The following is a 15,717-nucleotide window of genomic DNA, read 5'->3' as shown; positions in this document are numbered from 1 at the left end:
CAAGATTAGAACCCACGTCCTTCCGACTCCCGGACCCGTGCTCTATCTGCTAGACCAAGCTTCTTCTTTTGATCCTTTGCTCACTTTGGCAACTCCTAAAACATTTAGAAGGTCCCTACAGTGACAGCTCAAATCCACTACCTTTGGAAAAGGAGCCTTAGAGAAAAGTACCTGTAAATGACAACCCTTCTGGGACCATTAAATTGGCAAAAGTGAAAGTTGCATTCATTGATTCCAACACAGTCCATCAGTCTAGAGCCCAAGTTCAGCAGATAATTAAGAAAACAAGTGAGTCAAATGCATATCATGCCCATCCCTCTTGAGGAACAAGTGGCTTTCTAGCTTGATTTAGAAAATAGGAGGAAAAAGTAAACCCATTGTAAACGGGCTAAATTCACAGTCATTTCCATTGTTTTTCCTTCAGAAAACTTACTTCTGGGGCCACAGCCGATGGGCTGGATTCCTGTCTTCTAGACTGTGAGCCCACTGTTGGGTGGGGACTGTCTCTATATGTTGCCGACTTGTACTTCCCAAGTGCTTAGTACAGTGCTGTGCACACAGTAAGCGCTCAATAATATGATTGAAAGAATGAATGAATTCCTGAAGATATTCGAAAGAGTCGTGTTCCTTGCAGTTTTTCTTGCTATTGAAGTGTAGAGTAGGCTTAGGAGGCAAGGAGCCTCGTTGCAGTGTTTCACTGACATCTCCATTTGGGAGTCAATGATCCATCGTCCTCAGTAAAATATGAATTTTTCCTTTGAGGACGCCTCCTCATTTTGACCAAACTTCCAAAGCCCCATCCAGAATTTAGCAGGTAATGGTTGTCACTTGAGCTTAGTTCACATAAGCAGCATGTTACAAGAGAGCTCCCCTTTCTCAGATAAAACCGGCTGACCATCCAGTCCCTTCCTCTGTCCCCTTGCAGTCTCCCCCCTAAACTGCTCCAGGGACATAAACCACCCCTGATTTGAAAGACCCTTAAAGAAAGAATCCTCAACCTCCCTTTGTGTCTCCTTCCTTCCTACTTCTCACTACCAGGTTATCCTTCCTTATACAGTTGGGCTCTCCTCCAGTCTCCTCCTCAGAGAGCCCAAAACTCCTCTCTCTGAGCAAAGGGGGAGTGTAATTATTCTCTTTTTAGATGATTTAAATCCCCTAAGGACCTGCCACCTCCATTTGTGTCAGTTAACATGAAGAAATTTCACTTGCACTGGAAATCCCACTTCTCTCAGAAACTGTGCTTTCCAGCACTTAAAAAAAAAAATAAGCCAAGTGACATCGTCCTCATTAAATTAAGTGAAAATTGCAGAAGAGAATTAGATGCTTAAAAATACAGACACAAAGTGATGGATTAATGTTATACCTTCATATAACAAATCGTGACATTCAGGGGAAGCATTAGGCTAATTAGCAGACAGCGGGCTGCTTGTTACATCGTTTCAGTGCAGGACATGACAGAGAAAGGGGTGTCTAAAGCCTGGCATTGCACGCGCTTCTCCATAGAAAGTTTCCACTGTGGTCACGTAGTCCTCCCATCGGCTTATGACACCCTTACGGATCCAAGGATACAGATCGTAGGTTTGGGATTGAAATTTGACTTATGTCATTAGGACGCTGACATTAGACTGAGCAGGCGAGTGCTTTAACTGTACCAAAAGCAGTCCTCAGATATTTGAAATGAATCCTCAGCACCTCAGAAAAGGAAGTTTAAAAAACACACCAGGCAAACCTCTCTAGTCGAGGCTGGCTGGTTCTGAGCTGTGCCATTGGGTGGTTTCCTATCATCTAGACCTGCTTTTAGGTGGCTTTGGATGGGGTGGGAGGGGTGGGAGGTCAGACCACATGCCCACCTTTTTATTAGGAACAAAAATAAAGGTAATGTTGTGGAAGAGGGATTTTTGGATCAGTTTTCCCCTAGCCCCCATGCTGTTCTGTGGTGGCAAAGCAGAAAAACCCTTGTCACCAATTTTAAATGAACAAACTGTACCCTGAAGAGGAACAGTCGGTTTTGCTTGTCTGATTAATGTCGGACTTGTAAACAGGGCGAGCCGACTGACCGATATATCAGGAGAGTTGGTGCAGCGTCCCTACTTAGTGAATCCAAACAGAGCCCTGAGTAGCAAAGTGATTCAGACTCAGCCATCAGCAAGGGGGTGGGGTGATGTTTCAGCATTTCATTTTAATTAGATTTCAAAGAGCAGTCTGTCCCAGGGAAGGAAGAGCAGACAACCATAAAGTACTATCCCTTCAGGCCTCATTATAGCCGACAGCTTTTGTGTGCAAATCTAACGTCCTCATCACCTATGCAACAACTGGTTGCATTGCCTTGTTCTGAGGCACTGAGAGGACAATCAATTTAACAGTTATAGCTGTACCATCCCCAATTTTCCCTTTAATAATCTACCTTCAAATAGCACCTGGCATTCGCAGTGCATAAGAATTTAACCCAATGGGAAACTTCAAATATCTGTGAATAGCATGTGGCATTCACAGTGCATATGTTATCATTCAAAAGATCACTGGACAACCAAGTGCGTCATCATTTATACTGGCATGATTTTTAACATGTTTCATTTCCTTTTTCTCGTAGGTGTGAACAGAAAAGTTGTGTATTCTCTAGCCGACTCAGCCAATGGGTACTTCTCCATAGACCGCTCATCAGGAATAATAATTTTGGAACAGCCACTCGACAGAGAAGTCCAGTCTTCCTATAACATAAGCGTGAAGGCGTCGGACCAGGGCACCACCCTGACACTGTCTTCCTTTGCCACGGTGACCATTACAGTCCTGGACATTAACGACAACCCCCCTGTGTTTGAAAGAAGGGATTATCTCGTCACTGTGCCAGAGGACACGTCACCGGGAACACAGGTCCTAGCGGTGTTTGCCACAAGCCAAGATATCGGCACGAATGCCGAGATTACGTATCTCATCAGGTCTGGGAATGAACGAGGGAAATTCAGGATCAATTCTAGGACAGGTTGGTACAGTGTCACACCAGTTGTTCTGAGTTCTGCCTTGCCCCAGTTCTGCCCTCCGCCGTCAATAACAAGAGAAATAATAGTCATAGTAATTGTTAGGCACTTACTATGTGCCAGGCATTGTACTAAGCGCTGGGGGAGATACAAAATAATCAGGATGGATAGAGTCCCTGTCCCACAGAGGGCTCAGTCTCAACCCCCATTTCACAGATGACGGAATTGAGGCCCAGAGAAGTGAAATCATCATCAATCGTATTTATTGAGCGCTTACTATGTGCAGAGCACTGTACTAAGCGCTTGGGAAGTACAAATTGGCAACATATAGAGACAGTCCCTACCCAACAGTGGGCTCACAGTCTAAAAGGAGTGAAATGACATGCCCAAGGTCACACAGCAGACAAGTGGAGAAGCCACAATTAGAACCCAGGTCTTTCTGACTCCCAGGCCTGTGGTCTATTCACTAGGCCACGCTTAAGCGCTTAGTCCAGTGCTCTGCACACAGTAAGCGCTCAATAAATACGATTGAATGAATGAATGAATGCTCCCCTGCCAATCCTCAGTTCTGCACATGCATTTATGATCTCTTTGTTCTCTCCAGATCCAAACTCTCAGGGCTTCCCATTCCCCCAGGGGCTCTGGGACCTTCACCAGTTTGAAAGTTCTCTTGAACATTTTCTTACCATTTTGTACATAGACAATCCTCCTTACCCGGGAAAAGTTGGGCCATCTCCAGGCTCCTTGCAAATTACAGAGAAGCACAAAGAGACCAAGGACAGAAAGTGCCAACTTGTACTCCCCAAACGCTTAGTCCAGTGCTCTGCACACAGTAAGCGCTCAGTAAATACGATTGACTGAATGAATGCTGGGAGAATCTTCTTAGCCGGTGGGAAATGGCAAGAGTGGGACAGACACAGACAGGGATGCCAATCCATGCAGAGCAGGGGTCAAGTCACCTGATGTTCTGCTTCCTCCAGCCTGTGGCCTTTAGGCAGATGGCTAGTCCAAACAGGTAAGTAGTTTTCCAAAAGCATTAGTCCCTCCCAGAAGCTCTTTCGGGCCTGGAAATTTTGCGTTGCATTCACCATCCCAACTCCTTCTCCTGGTCCTCAACCAGGAGTCTCTGAACTCCACACGTTGCCAGGATAAACAGAGTTACAGGTCATGCTATAGCAGATATACTCAGGATTCCCCGGCAGGATAGAGTTCTACAAAGCCAAGCCAGAAAATAAAACCATGCCTTTTATTTAAGCCCTGTCTGTTTTTCATTAGCACCTCCCTGCTCCCATCGGATTTCTTATCACGCTCTGTCCTGTGAGGGGATGTTTATTTTCACAGCCAGTTTAAACCCCATTCATTGCTGAGCTGAAGTGTGGAATCTGAAACTGTAATGTAAGACAAGGTCCATTCACCATAAAAAAAGAATTATTCGTCAAGAGATTCATTTGCAAAAATCCAAATTTGTAATACTCTGCATGAGAAGCTCCATGCTCATTTGAATACCACTTTTTATTATTTATTAATAGGGTGGAGGGTTTTTTTTTTCCCTTCAATTAAGCATATATTGGGTCTGCAATCTCTTAGTTAGTGGCCGTTGCATGTGAACAGCATGGGAAAACAGTTAAATAGTATTCAATTTGGCGTTTGAGGATGAGACTAGGAGGCTAAATAAAGCAATAAATGTGGTAATTGTTAAAGAAACTTAATCACAGAGCAAAATCCTGAATTATTCATTTCCATGGAACCGTTTCAGCTCCTGCCTCTTCTGCCCTCCTACGGAATGAGATTAGACTCAGGCCTGCTGCATTTATCATTAACTCCTGGGAATGATGCACAGGCTACAACTCCAAAAGATGAAAGGAAATTCCCTGCCTGGTCCTAGTGGTTTTATTAGTTTAGTCTCCTATTAGTTTCCTATTAGGGAAAAATTAAATATCTTTGAAGACTTCTATTTTCTGGATATGCAGGAGTTGGGAACTAGATTTCTGAGAACCACAGAGAGTGCGGTGGAATCCGTCTGGGTTGGGTGCTTTGAGACCTGAGGATAGTACAGTGCTCTGCACACAGTAAGTGCTCAATAAATATGATTGAATGAATGGGTATGGAGGATTCTTGGAAAGAAGTCCTGGAGCTGTTCTATGCTCCCTGTGTCAAAGCCAAGCTGACTGTCCAGAGGAAACAAAACAATGAGTAGCACCATATTATTTCAGATCAATGACACAGTTTATGGGATTTGGGAGCCATGGGCGGAAAGGCATTTTTCCAGGGGGAACGTAAATCCATAAGCAGCACCATAGTGGATTAGGTGTTAGGTCCATCCCTCCCAATATTCTGTGTCCGAAAGCATCACCAAAGGACATTTGGAAAATCCATGTGATGGCTTCTCCTCTGGTGAATCATCATACGGTTTGTGATCGTGCTTTCTAACATCCTTAGCTTTTTCTCCCCAGCACCAACTCGTAACAGAACCTCTGAGAACTCCCATTCTTACAGTGAACACGAAAGAAGCCGCAATTCCTTGTTAAGCTCAACTGGTGTGGATGTGTTGACCAACAGCGTTAAGTATTAATCAGTCAGTCCCTTGTATTCATTGAGTGCTGATTATGTGCAGCACATGGGAGAAACGCTTAGTACAGTGCTCTGCAAACAGTAAGCGCTCAATAAATATGACTGTTGTTGTAACAGAGTTGGTAGACAGATTCCCTGACAAGGAGCTTAATAATAATAATGATAGCATTTGTTAAGTACTTACTATGTGCAAAGCACTGTTCTAAGTGCTGGGGGATACAAGGTGATCAGGTTGTCCCACGTGGGGCTCACAGTCTTAATCTCCAGTTTACAGGTGAGGTAACTGAGGCTCAGAGAAGTTAAGCGACTTGCCCAAGGTCACACAGCAGATGTGGCAGGTCTGGGATTTGAACCCATGACCTCTGACTCCAAAGCCCGGGCTCTTTCCACCGAGCCATGCTGCTTCTCTAGCTTACAGTCTAGAGAGCACTCGTCACTGAGTTGTCAAATGTCACCAGGATGATTGGTTTGGCAGGCATTTTGGATTAAATTTTGGACCCCCTCCCCACCTCCCCTATCCCCTCTCTGTCTCCAAAGGAGAGATATCAGTCATGGAAGCGCTGGACTATGAACTCTGCAAAGATTTTTATCTGGTGGTGGAAGCAGCCGACGGTGGCACCCCCGCTCTCAGTGCCGTGGCCACGGTTAACGTCAACCTCACGGACGTGAACGACAACGCACCCCAGTTCAACCAGGAGGTCTACAGTGCCGTCATCAGTGAGGACGCGTCTGTCGGCGATTCGGTTGTGTTGGTGAGTATGCGTGGTTGGGGTGTTGTGGTGGTGAGCAATTAAATACGTCTGAGACCTTCGGCCCCTCTCAGGGTCATTCGTATTTATTGAGCGCTTACTGTGTGCAGAGCACTGTACTAAGCGCTTGGGAAGTACAAGTCGGAAACATATAGAGACGGTCCCTACACAGCAGTGGGCTCACAGTCTAGAAGGGGGAGACAGACAACAAAACATGTGGACAGGTGTCAAGTCGTCAGAACAAATAGAAATAAAACTATATGCACATTAACAAAATAAATAGAATAATAAATATGTACAAGTAAAATAGAGTGATTAATCTGTACAAACATCTATACAGGTGCTGTGGGGAGGGGAAGGAGGTAGGGTGGGGGGATGGCGAGGAGGAAAGAAAAAAGGGGGCTCAGTCTGGGGAGGCTTCTTGGAGGAGGTGAGCTCTCAGTAGGGCTTTGAAGGGAGGAAGAGAGCTAGCTTGGCAGATGTGCGGAGGGAGGGCATTCCAGGCCAGGGGGAGGATGTAGGCTGGGGGTCGACGGCAGGACAGACTGTGAACCCGTTGTTGGGTAGGGACCGTCTCTATATGTTGCCAACTTGTACTTCCCAAGTGTTTAGTACAGTGCTCTGCACACAGTAAGCGCTCAATAAATACAATTGAATGAATGAATGAATGACAGGCAAGAACGAGATACACCTGGAGGGTTTCCAGTACTCTACCAGTCTCGGCTATGAGAGGGAGAGTTGAGCAGAGGCCCACCCATTCCATTCCTAGCTTGGCCAGTGGCTAGCGAGGGGAAGGCAATCTGCTACAAGTCAAAACTCACCCATGCTGGGCAGCGGCGGGGTGGGAGAGAGTCGAGGGTGGTAACTTGAGTTTACTGCCTGGAAGGAGGCAATGGTAGACCGCTTCTGGATTTTTACCAAGAAAACGCTATGGATCCACTACCAGAATGATCACAGATGGAGAGCAGGGCTTTCTGGGAGAGATGTGTCCGTGGTGTTGCTGTGGGTTGGAAATGACTCGATGGCATAAAACAAGACAAGAGCTTAGGGCTACATAAGCACTGATTTGATTCAAGTAGGCGGTTTGGAAAAGGTCCCTGGTCTCCTTGAGAGCCCAGTCTGAGCGGTTCAGTCAGTCATTCAATCTTACTTCTTGAGCACTTACTATGTGCGGAGCACTGTACTATGCATTTGGGAGAGTAAATTGTACAATAAGCAGTGATATTCCAAGCCTCCAACGAGCATAGGGGCCAGGTGTGTATAGGCTGGGAGCACAGTTGATGGAAGTGAATTTTTATCCCCTAATCCATCAGTAAATGGTATATATTGAGTGCTTTTTTATAGTATTTGTTAAGTGCTAATAATATACCAGGCACTGTCCCAAGCACTAGGGTGGATACAAAAAAATCGGGTTGGACATCCCTGTCCTACGTGGGACTCACAGTTTTAATCCCCATTTGAAAGATGAGGTAACTGAGACACAGAGACGTTAAGTGACCTGGCCAAGGTCACACAGCAGACAAGTGGCAGAGCTGCAACTAGAACCCGGAGCCTTCTGACTCCCAGGTTCATAATAATAATAATGATGGCATTTACTAAGCGCTTACTATGTGCAAAGCACTGTTGTAAGCGCTGGGGAGGTTATAAGATGATCAGGTTGTCCCACATGGGGCTCACAGTCTTCATCCCCATTTTCCAGATGAGGGAACTGAGGCACAGAGAAGTGAAGTGACTTGCCCAGTCACACAGCTGACAGATGGTGGAGCTGGGATTTGAACCCATGACCTCTGACTCCAAAGCCCGTGCTCTTTCCACTGAGCCACGCTGCTTCATGCTCTATCCACTAGGCCACACCATTTCTGAAAGAAAAGAACGGTACTTTGTACAGAACTTAGTACATGGGAGGTTAAGTACAACAGAGGTGGCAGTTACGTTCCCTGCCCACAACGAGATTCCAGTGTAGAGGACTGATTTGGAGGGGCTTATGGCTCCTATATTACCCTCCTCTTGTTTTCTCATGCAGCTGATAGCGGAAGATGTGGATAGCCCTCCCAACGGACAGATTCATTTCTCCATCGTCAGTGGGGACCGGGACGATGAATTTGCCGTGGAGCCTGCCATGGGGCTCGTTCAGGTCAAAAAGAAACTGGATCGAGAACGGGTAAGGTTTCCCAGGCAGTTTTCCTGCCCTGGCCCACGGACATTGCCTCGAGACTTTGAAATGAAAAGTCGTCCGTGTACGAGACGGCTGAAGGAACCAGAGTCACGGAGCTTCGAAACGTGGCCACTGAGGACAGGTTCCTGCCCGATTTATACGCTGGGGCCCAAGGGCAATTTGTCACTGTTTAAGAGACACAAAGAAACGGGTTTCCATTGCAACAGGAAGGACTGCGGTTAGACTTTTAGAAGAACTTTCGAGGCACGCAGACTGCTGCATGAGCACCTTCCCACTCCTGTCTGAGTCCATAGGAAATCATTTAAGGAGGGGAAAGACGGGGGCTCTCAGTTGCTTCTTGGAAGGACAGAGTTCTTGTCCACCCAGGAGTGAAGCCTCATCAGAAACCTGACACTGCCCGGGATTGCTGGGGACACTCCAGGAGGTCACATTGCACACCAGGGTGGAACCAATAGCCTCGGTCATTTCTACAGGCTCTCGTCCCTGCTGTGACTCTGTGATTTGAAATTCCTTGAATTGAGGAGATGACCAAGCTTCTGGCAGAGAGAGGAGGAGCCAGAAAAGCCCATCTATCAATCAGTCAATCAATAATTTTCCTTGAGCGTTGACTTTGTGCAGAGCACTGTACTGAGAGCGTGGAAGAGTATAGTAAATAGGCATAATCCTGTGGGCTCGAGGAGCTGAATTTGTCCCTCAGTGAGGATTGAGAAATATTAGTGGATTTATTAATTTTCCCTAATGATTATAAGTATCCTCCCCATGGAAAACCTTATGTTCGTTAGAGAAAATTATTGTCAGTCAGCAGAGATCCAGTACTACCATGTACTATGCACATGGTCCCACCAAAGGGGCCCAAACTCAGTGTGTTTTGAAACAGGAAATGCTTTAGCAGCAAACAGTAATGGATCTCTTGGCTTTTCCCCCGATACAGCCAACAGTTCCAGAGGGGCAATGGAGAGAGGTGGATGTTTAGAACCCTTAAGATGTCGCTTGAATCTCTTCACTCTTTTCCAGGTGTCTGGATATTCTCTGCTCATTCAGGCAGAGGACAGTGGCATCCCTGCCTTGTCCTCAACCGTCACGGTCAACATCGACATTTCCGACGTGAATGACAACAGCCCTGTTTTTACACCCTCCAACTATTCCGCCGTCATTCAGGTAAGCCGATCCTGCTGCGAGCGGAAGTATCGTTTGACCGTGAAGGTGCAAAGTCTGAACTCCTGATGGTTTCTACAGTTTTCAGTTTATCATCGTCTGGCCTCTCCATCAGGCCAGGCCAAACAGAGCTCAATCCTCCTCTTCCTCCTCCCTCGCTGAGCCTGGGACCTGAGATGAGGATCCAAAAGTGAGGGTCGCTTAGGGTGAAGGGTTGTCTGAGTCTCGACTGCTAGGAGATTTCACTCGTCTGGAGGTTGGCAGGATGCAGGGAGACGTGGTCACTAGTCACATGGGCTGGCCACAAATAAAATAAGAACCACTGCTGATTTTAAGCACATCCGCCCTTTGAAATCTGGCTACTGGCTATATGCCATTTCCTTGGGGGTGGAGCCGGGCAGAGGGCAGGCCAACCCGCTCCTTCCTGCATCGCCCAATTCCTCTCTGAGGAGAGCCAGTGGCAGACGGGTCCCTTCTGAGAGGGCCACTTTGGTCCTGGGCAGCACCCAGAGGTCTAAATTAACCCCAGCCTAAAGGTCTCTCTTCCCCCAGTCACCCTTTCCCTGCCTACTTTCAGAAACAAGATAGACTGCTAATGGACCATGGTGATCCACTTGACACGTCTTTGGCCTGACAAGGAGTTTGAAATTAAAAAACTGAGGGTCCTCACTGTCTTAGTGGTGGGTCTGGCATGTGTTGGACTTAAGATATAGCTTGTCCTTTCCTGAACAAGCGGTATGGCCTACAGGAAAAAAAGTTCAGACCTGGGTGTCAGAGGGCCTGGGTTTTAATCCTAGCTCCACTGCTTGCTGGCTGTGTGACCTTGGAAAAGTCACTTCACTTTTCTGTGCCCGTTTTCCACATCTGTGACTATTTTCCACAGCTGTAAAATGGGGATTCAGTACCCGTGCTGCCTCCTACTTAGACTGTGAGCCCTACGTGGCACAGGGACTGCCTGATTATCTTGTATCTATTCCAGCATTTAGTATAGTGCTGAACACATAACGAGCACTTGACAAGTACCACAATTAGTATTATTATTCCATCATGAGAACTTATGGAATATACCAGTTATTATTATTATTCTTTAGAGGAAAACCGCTAAATAAACCCATTAAATTTACCAGTACGTCTCCCAGTCTGGGTAAGGGTAAACAAGCAATCAATTTTCCCCCGAGCCCAGAAGAGATTTTGACTGAGTCCAGAAGGATGTTGTACCGAGTGCTTGCTGACCAGAAGATCTTAAAGGAGAGGGGATTGGAGGAAGGAAAAATCGGAGGTCCCTCCCTTTCCCCCCGGCTACAAGTTCCTCTCTTCCCTTCCCATATTCTCCTCCATGCTCCTTGAATAAGACTGGGTATTATTATTAATAATGATAATCATAATTGTGGTTATTAACCGCTTACTATTTGCCAAACACTGTGCTAAGCACTGGGAGAGAGATGAGATAATCAGATCAGTTGCAGCCCATGTCCCACATGGGGCTCACAGTCTAAGAGGAAGAATAGGTATGGTATCTCAATTTTGTAGATGAGGAAACTGAGGCACAGAGATTTGCCCAAGTTCACTCAGCACGCATTAATCCCCAATTCTGCAGCAGTGTGTTGTGACCCACATAGCCCTTTTAGTGTAACCTCAATATTTCATCCCATCACTGCCTCCCAGCCTAATATAATCCTAAACCCCACCTCAGTAAGATAAATTAAAGGCTCTGTTTTGGGAAAACCCTGTCTCCCTCCCTTCCCCCCCCCCCCCCATCCCACCTCTTTTCCTCTCTCTTTTTCCCCTCTCTCTTTCCCTTTCTCCATCTCTTCCTATCTCCTTCTGTTATCTTCTGTCCCTTTCTCTCCCTCCCTTTCACTGAAATCCAAACAGTTCATAACCCTACTCCAGGGCCAGAGGGGAATGAATCATGTGTTTTTAAAGTGAGGATAACCTTTGACCAAAACAATAATGGTGAAAGGGCCTTTGTGTTTCCATTTTGGGGGTAGAGAGAGAAAAACAGTAATGTATTACGCTAAGTAATTGACAGCAGGCCAGGTTTCTAACCTTCTGACCAAGACTGAAGCTTCAAGATCCCCTTCCTCACCCGTGACTAAATAAATATATCATTCTGTCCCTCGGGTGCCACTTCCCAGACAAGTTCGCCTGGTAGCTTTCATTGTTACAGACAGCCTAATTCTGCCATTCGGGGATTGGTTTGTGTCTCGTGTGTTTTCTGGGGCATTGTCACTGTACTCAGGGCATCCTACAAGAAAATCTGATGTTCTGATGTAGTTTTATAGTCGCATCTCTTCATAATCACTTGGTGACAACACCACTCAAAAATGACCTCTCATCACAGGGCATTGCTGCTTTCCTATCAACCCACCAATTAATCAGTGATACTTTTCAAGTACTAACTGCGTGCGGAACACTGTACTAAACATTTGGTGTATTCTCAGGGGAGTCGGATGGGCCCACTCAGATGATTTCTCACATTCTCCTTGGTCTTCTTGGAGTCATGGCCTAATTGAAAGAACATGGGCCTGGGAATCAGGAGATCTGGGTTCCGATCCTGGCTCTGCCACGTACCTGCTATGTGACCTTGGATAAGTCACTTAACTTGTCTGTGCCTCAGTTTCTTCATTTGCAAAATGGAGATTCAATGCTTGTTCTCCCTCCCCAGTGAGACTGTGTCCCCTGTTGAGAAAGGCACTGTGTCTGTCCTGGTTATCTCATATTTACCCCAGTGCTTAGTACGGTGCTTGGCATACAGTAAGCCCTTAACAAAAGTACTACTCTTATCATCATTATTATTTATTATTATCATCATCATTATTATTATCATTTCAGTTATTAACTCTTGAAAACTGGAGGCAGCTTGCGACCACAGTTTGAGCCCTCAAATGGAGTTTAAACCAGAACAATTGGTTCTGGTGTTTTGGGGTGCCCAGATCCTAGCAATAGTGCCTATAACATTCCTGCACATTCTTAAGCATTTTTGCTGAAGGCAGCAAAACAGCCCGCGGAAACCCTTCCTGTGAAAACTCAAATTTCCAGCTTAGCCGACCTCAGAACTAGTAACAGGTGTCTGCAAAAGAGAGGTGCCATCTGATCTTTCCTTTTATCCCCCGTGTCATGAAGGAAAACAAACCAGTGGGCACAAGCATTCTGCAGCTGGTGGTGACGGACAGAGACTCCTTTCACAACGGGCCCCCGTTCACCTTCTCCATCGTGGCTGGGAATGAGGAAGAGGAATTCATGTTGGACCCACACGGGGTCTTGAGATCGGCTGTCGTCTTCCGGCACCCCGTGCCCAAAGAATACGTGCTTTACGTCGAGGTAATAGCCCGGGCCCACAATGCCTTCCCCATTTGTTTCCACACTCGGTGTCTGGTTATCTCAAATTATCAGTGGAAATAGCTGCCAGACAGAGCCAGGCCAGGTCCTGGTCAGTTTTCAGCCTGGATGTTAGCTGAGCTTTTGGGAGGAAAGAGAGACGCCATGCTTGTGCGGTCAGTCAGTTTGACATATTTTTTGAGCACCTACTGGGGATTATGATCCTGTATGATCCTCTGCCAAGCACTTTAAGGCAGGGCTCTGCACTGGTAATCCTTCAATGAGTCCAGTGGATCGACAGATTGATGGATTGCTCCCAGCCAAGTTCCCCTTTAACTTATGACAGAAAAAGAAAGATGGTATTTGTTAAGTGCTTACTGTGTGCCAAGCACTGTTCTAAGCACTGAGGTAGATACAAGGTCATCAGGTTGTCCCACGTGGGCTCACAGTCTTAATCCCCATTTTACAAGTGAAGTGACTGAGGCACAGAGAAGTGAAGTGACTTGCCCAGAGTCACACAGCTGACCACCCTCGGCCTTATTAAAATCTCGTCTCCTTGCAAAAGGCCTTCCCCAACTAGATAAACAGCGTGGCCTCATGGGTGGACCTTGGCCCTGGGAGTCAGAACGACCAGTGTTTTAAGTGACTCTGCCACTTGTCTGCTGTGTGGTCTTGGGCAAGCCATTTGACTTCTCTGTGCCTGTTACCTCCTCAGTTAAATGGCGATTAAGCCTGCGATCTGCATGTGGGACATCGACTTTGTCCAATCTGATTAGCTTGTATCTACCCCAGCGCTTAGCACGGTGCCTGACAGATAGTAAGCGCTTACCAGATACCATAAAAAAGCCTGTATTTCCTCTGCTCCTTCTCCTTGGCCTTCGCACTTGGACTTGTACCCTTTATTTACCCTCCTCTCAGCCCCATAGCACCGAGGTACACATCTGTAATTTATTTATAGATATTAACGTCCATCCCTCTAGACTGTAAGTTCATTGTGGGCAGGGACTCTGTTTATTATTGTATTGTACTCTTCCAAGCGCTCAGTACAGTGCCCTGCACACAGTAAGTGCTCGCTAAATACGACTGAATGAATAAAGCTCCTTGTGGGCAGGAAACGTGCCTGCTCAGTACAGTGCCCTGCACACAGTAAGCGCTCAGTAAATACGACTGAATGAATGAAGCTCCTTGTGGGCAAGAAACGTGCCTGCTCAGTACAGTGCCCTGAGCACAGTAAGCGGTCAATAAATATGAATGAATGAAGCTCCTTGTGGGCAGAAAACGCGCCTGCTCAGTACAGTGCCCTGCACACAGTAAGTGCTCAATAAATAGGACTGAATGAATGAAGCTCCTTGTGGGCAGGAAACGCGCCTGCTCAGTACTGTGCCCTGCACACAGTAAGCGCTCAATAAATACGACTGAATGAATGAAGCTCCTTGTGTGCCTGATGGCCCCACTGCATTGTATGATCCCGAACGCTTAGTTAGGACGGTGCTCTGCCCGCAGTAAGCGCTCAGTAAATGTCGCGGACCGGTCTGTCGGTTCTTCCCCTCAGGCCAAGGACTCGGGCAGGCCGCAGCGGAGCTCCCACTGCCACATCCAGGTGCGGGTGATCGAAGAGAGCATCCACAAGCCGACGGCCATCCCCCTGGAGATCTTCATCGTCACCCTGGAGGACGACTTCCCCGGCGGGGTCATCGGGAAGATCCACGCCACGGACCAGGACGTGTACGACGTCCTGTCGTTCGCCCTGCGGGCCGAGCAGAAGAGCCTGTTCCAGGTGAACGGCCACGACGGGAAGGTGGTGGCCCTGGGGGGGCTGGACAGCGGCAAGTACGTCCTGAACGTGTCGGTCAGCGATGGCCGCTTCCAGGTGCCCATCGACGTGCTGGTGCACGTGGAGCAGCTGGCGCAGGAGATGGTGCGCAGCGCGGTGACGGTCCGCTTCGAGGACGTGTCCCCCGAGGACTTCGTGGGGCTGCACCTCCACGGCTTCCGCCGCGCCCTGCGCCACGCCGTCCTGCCCCAGAAGCAGGACAGCCTCCACATCATCAGCATCCAGCCCGTGGCCGGCACCGGCCAGCTGGACGTGCTGTTGGCCGTCCAGGTGCACGGCGGCGGCGGCGGCTTCTACAAGCCGGCCTACGTGATCCAGAAGCTGTCCAACGCCCGCCGCCACTTGGAGAATGTGGTCCGCATCGCCGCCATCCTGGAGAAGAACTGCTCCGGCCTGGACTGCCAGGAGCAGCACTGCGAGCAGAGCCTGACCATTGACTCGCACGCCCTCATGACCTACAGTACGGCCCGCATCAGCTTCGTGTGCCCCCGCTTCTACAGGAACGTGCGCTGCACTTGTGACGGTGAGCGGGGCGCGTGGGGGCGAGCGCTTTGTCATTTACTTCGGTTGGTTGATTTTTTTTTTTTGGTCCATATTTTTTTTCAGTGCTTAGAACAGTGCTTGGCACATAGTATAAATGCCATTATAAAAAATAATGATGGTGTTTGTTAAGCGCTTACTGTGTGCCAAGCACTGTTCTAAGCGCAGGGGTAGGCACAAGTCAGTCAGGTTGGACGCAGTCCCTGTCCCACATGGGGCTCACAGTCTCAATCCCCGGTTTACAGATGAGGTAACGGAGGGACAGAGAAGTGAAGTGACTTGTCCAAGGTCACGCAGCAGACAAATGACTTTGGGCAAATCACTTCACTTCTCTGTTACCTCATCTGTAAAATGGGGATTAAGACTGTGAGCCCCCCGAGGGGACAACCTGATCAC

General features: G+C 47.6%; 1 protein-coding gene across 6 annotated transcripts in view; it reads left to right on the top strand.

Moving 5' to 3' along the window:
* FAT3 (FAT atypical cadherin 3) overlaps positions 1-15,717 on the top strand; it is a 396,494-nt gene that overhangs the window by 344,040 nt on the left and 36,737 nt on the right. For all 6 annotated transcript variants that reach the window (XM_038761742.1, XM_038761740.1, XM_038761741.1 and 3 more), the window contains 6 exons: positions 2,591-2,980; positions 6,084-6,298; positions 8,319-8,456; positions 9,486-9,629; positions 12,753-12,950; positions 14,500-15,304. In XM_038761742.1, the coding sequence (XP_038617670.1) occupies positions 2,591-2,980; positions 6,084-6,298; positions 8,319-8,456; positions 9,486-9,629; positions 12,753-12,950; positions 14,500-15,304 (1,890 nt within the window). The remainder of the gene's footprint in view (positions 1-2,590; positions 2,981-6,083; positions 6,299-8,318; positions 8,457-9,485; positions 9,630-12,752; positions 12,951-14,499; positions 15,305-15,717) is intronic.

The sequence above is a fragment of the Tachyglossus aculeatus genome, chromosome 20, assembly GCF_015852505.1.
Source record: "Tachyglossus aculeatus isolate mTacAcu1 chromosome 20, mTacAcu1.pri, whole genome shotgun sequence".
Lineage (NCBI taxonomy): Eukaryota > Metazoa > Chordata > Mammalia > Monotremata > Tachyglossidae > Tachyglossus > Tachyglossus aculeatus.
Note: the sequence above shows the minus strand (reverse complement) of the source record. Positions and strands in the feature narration are given on the sequence as shown.